General features: G+C 42.9%; 1 protein-coding gene across 1 annotated transcript in view; it reads right to left on the reverse strand.

Moving 5' to 3' along the window:
* Positions 1 to 1,525: 1,525 nt before the first annotated feature.
* The window catches only part of LOC101858384, an 8,178-nt gene continuing 2,198 nt past the window's right edge, over positions 1,526 to 7,505 (reverse strand). Inside the window, exons 2-4 of the mRNA XM_005091530.3 lie at positions 6,523 to 6,815; positions 4,713 to 4,931; positions 1,526 to 2,742 (exon numbers count right to left, since the gene is read on the reverse strand). Of these exons, the coding sequence (XP_005091587.1) occupies positions 1,697 to 2,742; positions 4,713 to 4,931; positions 6,523 to 6,814 (1,557 nt within the window). The 5' untranslated portion in view covers position 6,815 and the 3' untranslated portion in view covers positions 1,526 to 1,696. The remainder of the gene's footprint in view (positions 2,743 to 4,712; positions 4,932 to 6,522; positions 6,816 to 7,505) is intronic.

Raw genomic sequence — 7,505 nt, forward strand, 5'->3', positions numbered from 1 at the left:
CAGGAGAAAGGTCCCAGTTGTCGGCAAAGCTATTTTTGAGCAAAGACAAAAAAAACCCACATAAGTCGTACCTGGTCAAAAATTTAAATCCATCAGAAAACACACTTAAACCATTTCTTTAAAACATATTGAGAGGATTTTATAGTATTTCAATTCTAAATATTTTTAATTTAATTTTTGCACCATGTTCCACTTCACCAAAGGATACTAAAGTGCTAGAAATTGGGTTTTCTCCAAACTTTTTACACTGTGTGTTACAAAATGTAGAAAACTTTAAAACTACTTAAGATATAGAATTTGAAAAATAAAAAACCAGCATGTTCAGCATTGCGTTTGCTACAAGAAAATGCCTTTATTTCAATGTAAAAAAATTAGGAGAACTGGGACCTTTCTCCAGGCACACACATATAGGCCTACAGGGTTCCTCCCATTGACTCCCCGCCAAATTCAAGGAGATTCGGTCAAGAAATTCATTCCGTTTTCGAACACCGAAAGCCTATTTCCGATAGACCCACCACACTTTTCCGAATCGTAGTTTCGATAGTCCAACAAAAATGTTGTTAATGTCCGATCCGCAAAACTTCAAAGACTCCCTGAATTCAAGGAGGTTGCAGAAACCCTGCATATATCATAATCTCTCTCTCTCTCTCCTTCCCTCCTCCCCCCTCTCTCTCTCTGTCTCTCTCTCCTTCTCTCTCTTCTCTCTCCATACTAAGGTAATTCTATGACAAGTCAGCGTCTGCTGAGTACATAAAATAAAAACCAAACCAGTGAACAAACCAGCAAGCTATAAAACACACTGGTGCACAAATAGGCTACCACCATCTTTACAAACATTCCACTCCAAGCTGACATCACAGTATAATGGAATGTAAGATTTCCTATTGCCATTAGAAACAATTCTTACACCGGTCAATGCCTCCCCAAGAGGGACAACTGACAAGACTCAAGACATCAGTTGATTCCTCTCCAAGAGTTGCAACCCGCTACCTCATAACTACAAAGTTCTATCTGACATTTTTGGAAATTTTGAGTTACTAAGACCATGAGGTCAGAAAACTAATACTCTGTCTGCTCTATCAAAATCGTAAGAATATTTTGAGTCGTTTTCAGGATATTCAAAGAATAAAGCTTGACATATATATATATAGTTATACTCAAAAGTTTTGACGCCATGTTTCTCAACAAAACTAGGTATTGAGCAGATAGAACTTTGTAATTCTGAGGTAGCCAACCCTCACTAGACATCGATCCATACCTCTCCATTGGGACCATGGCCCAGTGAATTAAGACTTTGTATCCCCAAGAGACATTTCATGAAATGTCTCTCTCGCCAGCTGACCGAAGAGGAAGATAGGGAGGTTGAGGCCAGTACTGCGGTGGAGAGGATGATGCTTTTGGGAATACAAACAGGAAGCGGAAAATCTAGCATCCTTGCAGGAAAGAACAGAAGAACTTTCAACCAGATATATGCACTGGCACAATCAGTGGAAAGACCCTCAGTGACCTTTTGGAGAGAGCAACGGAGCATCAATGGACATGTCTGGAGTGCAGGGATGTTGCTTCCTGAAACAATGAACAATGAACAATGAACAATCCCCAAGAGAGGCGACCCTCACAAGACATCGGTCGATACCTCTCCACTGGGACAGCGGCTCAGTGAGTTAAGACTTTGTATCCCTAAGAGAGGGGACCCTCACAAGACATTGTCAGGTCCCTCCCCATCCGGGGTCCAGCTGTCGTCGTCGCTGGAGCTATCGCCATCTCCATACTTGTCCAGCAAGTAGGCCGCAGACGGTGGGATTTGAACATCCTCCACCAGCGACACAAGGCTAATGGGCCTTCGCTGTAGCCTCGCTGACCGACGAATCACACCGTTGTCGCTGTTTGTGGTGACCTCATCGTTTTCTACAGTTCTCTGGTGGTCGGACGTTTCCGAGGCAGCCTGCTCGTGTGTCGGAGACCCCTCGCTGACAGGTGATGACCCCTGGCTCGAGGAGCTGTCTGACTGATATCTGACCCCACGAAGTGAGATCACCGGAGAATGAGTGCCGTCAGAGTGTTGTCTCAGCTCCAGAGGGCGCACCGTGAGACGTATGACCTTCTTTCTGCCCACCTCCCCACCCGGCGTGCTGCCCGTGTCGGGGTGCGTCCTTTTACGGGAGGCCGGGCCCGTTCCTCGACTACCAGACGGCGCGCTAGAAGTGGAGGGACCTGGCGATGCAGCAGTAGTAGCTGTCGTCACTGCCCCCCGTGGTATCGCTTCCTGTCCAGCTGTCGACACTTCCCCCCGTGGGATCGCTTCCTGTCCAGCCGTCGTCACTTCCTCCCGTGGTATCGCTTCCTGTCCAGCTGTCGTCACTTCCTCCCGCGGTATCGCTTCCTGTCCAGCTGTCGTCACTTCCTCCCGTGGTATCGCTTCCTGTTCAGCTGTCGTCACTGCTCCACGTGGGATCCCTTCCTGTCCAGCTTCCGACCAATACATGCTAGGTGACGCCCGTCTAGCATTCATCAACAGGTTATGGTCCATGTCCAAGGGATCCAAACCATGAGCCCAGTTGTCCATAAAGTCATCATAATGGCCAATATCCTCGCCGGGCAGACCCATGTCGTCCTGGTCTGTAGAATTAGAATCGTCCAGTTCTCCTCCTTCATAATATTCAAGCTTTGTTCTGAGCCTTTCCACCACAGCGGTCAAGTCTGATGAATTTGTCTGCAGGGCTTTGTTTTCTTCTTGTAGCCCTAAAAAAACAAAGAAAAACAGGATACTCTTTTCTGCTTTAGTAAGTATTTTATGGCAGTTGCAACGCAATTAGGTCACATAAGCGCCCAATATTAAAGGTGTTGTAAAAGAGTAACAAACACAAAGAAAGGAGGAAAGATAACGACGATAGGCGTTTGACAGGAAAGATAGAGCAAACACACCAGGGCACCTTCCAACCACCCACAAACAGATTACAGTGTACAAATTTTGTTCAATTCAAAATATTCTAACCATAGAAAACAAAAGATTTCTATAACTCCGGTAAAGAAGAACACACTCTTACACCTTCCTTAATTCAAATCATATTGGCTATGCCTCTCTTTTGGAGAATATCAAGGAATTCGAGATCTAAAAGGAAGGAATTAGTACCAGGGCAATCTACTTCCTTCTACCATCCATGGGCAAAAGTTGGTCTCAACCATTTTGCCTGAAAACTTTCAAACCCATAGCATCTCAATGGGGCTTTGCCTGAAAAGATAACTGAACTGATAACTCGATACTTGTTACATTTATTTACTCTGTAACAATGGAAGGTCGATCCTAGTATTGAATCATTGAGCGGGTATATCGCCCACAACAAAAACTGCTGGAAACTGTAGCACATCATATCACTCGCACACAACCAGACGAAAACAGAATATTTTTCTTTAAAACAGATTTTTTACAAATCTGATCAGCATGCAAAAAAAAAAAAAAACCAACAGTTCTTTCATCCGAGAGCTCTGATTTTTACCAAAGCATATGGCAGGTCTGAGAGAGTGTGATGTTGGCAAACTGTTCAAATGTTTTCAGTCCAGACAGCAAAACTTTTCAGGAGAGAGAGAGAAAAAAGTGTTTCATTCTTGTAACAATCGCAGCACCTACTTTATGTATTTTTTCTTGCCTTTCTCAACAATAAGAATTTAAATCTTGAACTTAATAAATACAGACTTCAACATAAGGACCACTTGTAAACACTCTGGGTGGTCTTCTTGGGTCGACCTGCACGTGGGCGTTCTTGGACTGATCCAGTGGCTTGATGGCGCTGCCTCAAGCGGACAATGATAGAGTGTGACACTGCAAGCCTTCTTGCAACTTCTCAGGCTCCAACTCCATCCTGCAGCCATGCCATAGCTCTGGCACGATCAAATCTCTCAGCTTCCGTCTTGGTGCCAGGTTGATGCAATACTGGATTTTGAGCAAATGGCTGCTTATATTGCCACCAAAGTGAGCACAGTTCAAGATGGTACGTCTGTTTATAACGTGCATCAGAAATTTAAACAGAGGAATGTCCATGGTGTAGCACACAAGTTGATAAAAAAACAGCAATTTTGGCTAAAATTTCCCAAGTATTTCCGTGCAGCACGTGGTGGTTTTGCCACTTTCGGAAGCTTTGCAGTACACGTTGGTAACCCATTAACATTTTCAGAGCAAAAAATTTTGAAACATTCCTTGTTGTCTTTTTTTTCATTAAAAAAAAATCATGGCTGTCTGTCAAGGTGGTCCTTAACTTATGTTGAAGTCTGTACTTCTTGAGCAACCAATACTACAACAAACAAAAAGATAGAGCAATAAACAAAAAATTTTAATTTTGGTTTTGGTACATCTGGAGAGCTGGCCCAGGATAATTAACACTATCATTATCATTGTCTCTCGTTGCCCTTGACAACACGCTACCTCAGAATTACAAAGTTCTGTCTGTTATTTCTGGCCATTTTGAGTTACTAAGACCATGAGTTCAGAAACCTTATGTTCTATTTGCTCTATCAAAATCATAATATCATTCGGAGTCGTTATCAAGATGTTCAAAGAACTACATTTGAAAAATCTTGACACGTGAAACTCAAAATTTCTCAAAAAACTAGGTGGTACTGGACAGAAAAAACTTTGTAACTTTGTAAGGAAGCCAGCGAAAAAGTCTCCAGAGCTGAGCTAGGATCAGTCAGAGTAACAGCAGCGCTAGGCTCACCCTGAATGATGTCCTGTAGAGCCTTGATACACCTGTGGTCATCCACTTCCTTCCACTTCAGCATCAGCCCACAGCCGTCCCGGACTCCACACCTGTACTCCCGGTGCACGCATCGCTCCTCGTGCTCCTCAAGGTCGCGTCGGAGCACCATCTCAACGCAGCCTGAGTACTTGCACTGCACACTGACATACGGGCAGCACTTCTCATGGTCAGGAAAAACTGGCGAGGAAATAAAATAAACAGACTGACTCCAAAAGTACGTCAAATAGACTCAGTATTTTTTTTTGTTTTAGTAAGAGTTTTACTTTTACGGCACTTGCAACACAACAAGGTCATATAAGTGCCGAAGATTAGAGGTGTTACAAGAGAGTAACAAATTCATAAACAAAACAAGGCCAATGATAGATTTTTTATAGGAAAGATGGGGCAAACCAAATCAGGGCTCCCGCCAACCACCCACAGGCTGACTATAAAATATATGTCAAACAAACAGGCTGAGTACAATGTTGAAAAAGCGGGTCACAGAGAATAAATACAAAAATATATCAAGCTAACTGGAGAACAGCTACTGAGAGAAGAGCCTGTCTATACATCACTTACTCAGCGTAAAAGGGTTTTGTCGAAGATTACAAAAATAATAATAATGATGAGAAATGAAAAACACACATTTTTACAGTAGCGCTAAAGTAGTATACCCCCCAAACTACATAACAGAAATGGCCCACTTTGATTCTTGAAATATATTTATTTTAAAGCCCTTGCCATTATGATCAGCACAATCAACCTTATTAGTCAGTTTAAATTATGATAATGTCTTTACAAGTAAAACAGTTCTATGAAGATTTTTCTTATCTATTGTCTGGCCAAATGATTAGCTCTCCTAACTCTGTCTCAAATGTAGATCTAGATCTAGATGCTAAATGAAAAATTAATTAGAACTCTGCAACTCAAGTTTTATTCATTTTCATTTCAACTCCAAAGCCAAAGACATAATAAGTTAGATCTAGCAGGTGTAGGCTATCTGACTGCTACTACATTGTACTAGCAAATAAGGTTAAATAAAACAAAATTGTGAATTCTTCAGTCAGTCAATAAATAAATTCCATAGCAACATAGAAACTAATAAAGCACAGTTAACACGATGCCAAAACGATGCCAAAACAACACGTTATCAGAGTTTGCAGGGGGAGCAGGGGCGCCCGTTCCCTGACGACCAACTCAGCGATTCGGCTTTTGTGAAAGCATTTTTGTGGAAAGCCCCACAGCATTTTGAAGACTTCAACCTGAACAACTCAAGTGTCTAAAGATGCCGAAATGGATAGTCTACACATTCTTTAATTTTTAAAGATATACATTATTTATACAGCCAGTAGCTTTTATTTTATCGGGTTGAAAACATAGCTTTGTTTTCAGAAGGAAATATAGCCATTGATTTTGACACAAACACCGCTGTTTTGAAGTTCTTTCTTTCCTTTTAAAAATGATATATATCGGATGTGGTAGTGCAATTCAGAAAACGAAACAAAACTGTGAACTGTTCAAATCCACTAAAATACCTGGAGTCACGACCGATCATAAACGTCTACAGGGTGTCCCACCATCGATTAACCCTGCAGTGAGCGCGTCCAGTAAACTGCCTACACAGAGCATGTCAGAGATCTTAAACAAAGGATATCACATTAAAACCCCATCATACCACTACTAGTCCTGCTGTATCACCAACTCCATACAGGTCTCAAGGTGTGACTGTACAAAACCCACAGGAATCTGTGAGTGAATACTACAACAATTCATCCAGTAATTTTCTTACATTCCAGAGGAATCAACTTGGTACATCCAAGCTCAAAATTATCACACTGGATTGTCAGCTTGTTGATCATGTTCAGCACCAGATGCGCCACACCCCGCAGGTTCCTCTCCCGGAAGCGCGAGCGGCACAGAGGACATTTGGAGCTCTCCTTCACAGCCTTCCTGATACACACCCCGCAGAACACATGCCGGCACGGCGTCTCCTGGGGCTCGTCAAGGACATTCATGCAAATCCCGCAGACCAGCTCCGGGTCAGGTGAGGGAGAGAACCTACAAACCTCAAACCTGGACATTCTGTGGTGAGAACAAAACAAGAGTTAACAAACAGGAAATAAACATTGTGCACCCCCCCCCCCTTCCACATCAGTTTTATAAGAGAAAACATAGACTCATTTCACTTACTTTCCTAACCCTAACTCTAACCCTTAGGGCCGATCTCGGGCTACTCAAGGCCTACCGGGGCCCGACTTAAGGCCGGGGCAGAACGAATGCTGGCCCGGTTAAGACCGCAGAGCAAATTTTGGGAAGTTCTCGCAATCGTGGAAAATCGTAGATCACGACAAACTGTGATCCCTGTATCAAGCAAGGCAAATCATCAAGTCTTACTCATTTCAAGATAACAAAACAGATTAAATATGACAACGAAAAAGTGTGTTGATTGCGGGCCAAGATAGGCATCACCAGTGTACTATTAGTTAACGTTTAGTTTTTATCACATACATTAATAAGCCCGCACACTGTGTTTAGCCATACTAGGAGCCGTACGTCTGTCACTCTGGTAGCCTTCGGTGGGTCACAGCTTACTGGGTGATCTTGTAGTTCCGTTCGTTACAGTCCACTATCCATTTGTTTACATCCAGAGAAGAAATCAGGAAGTCTTGATGACCAAATTGGCAACACAAAGAACAAGGACGCAACCTAACTGCAAAACATAAAATTATGGTAAAATTCAGGGGGATATGCCCCCCTGAACAACCCCCCCCC

This window comes from Aplysia californica, unplaced genomic scaffold (genome assembly GCF_000002075.1).
Source record: "Aplysia californica isolate F4 #8 unplaced genomic scaffold, AplCal3.0 scaffold00031, whole genome shotgun sequence".
Lineage (NCBI taxonomy): Eukaryota > Metazoa > Mollusca > Gastropoda > Aplysiida > Aplysiidae > Aplysia > Aplysia californica.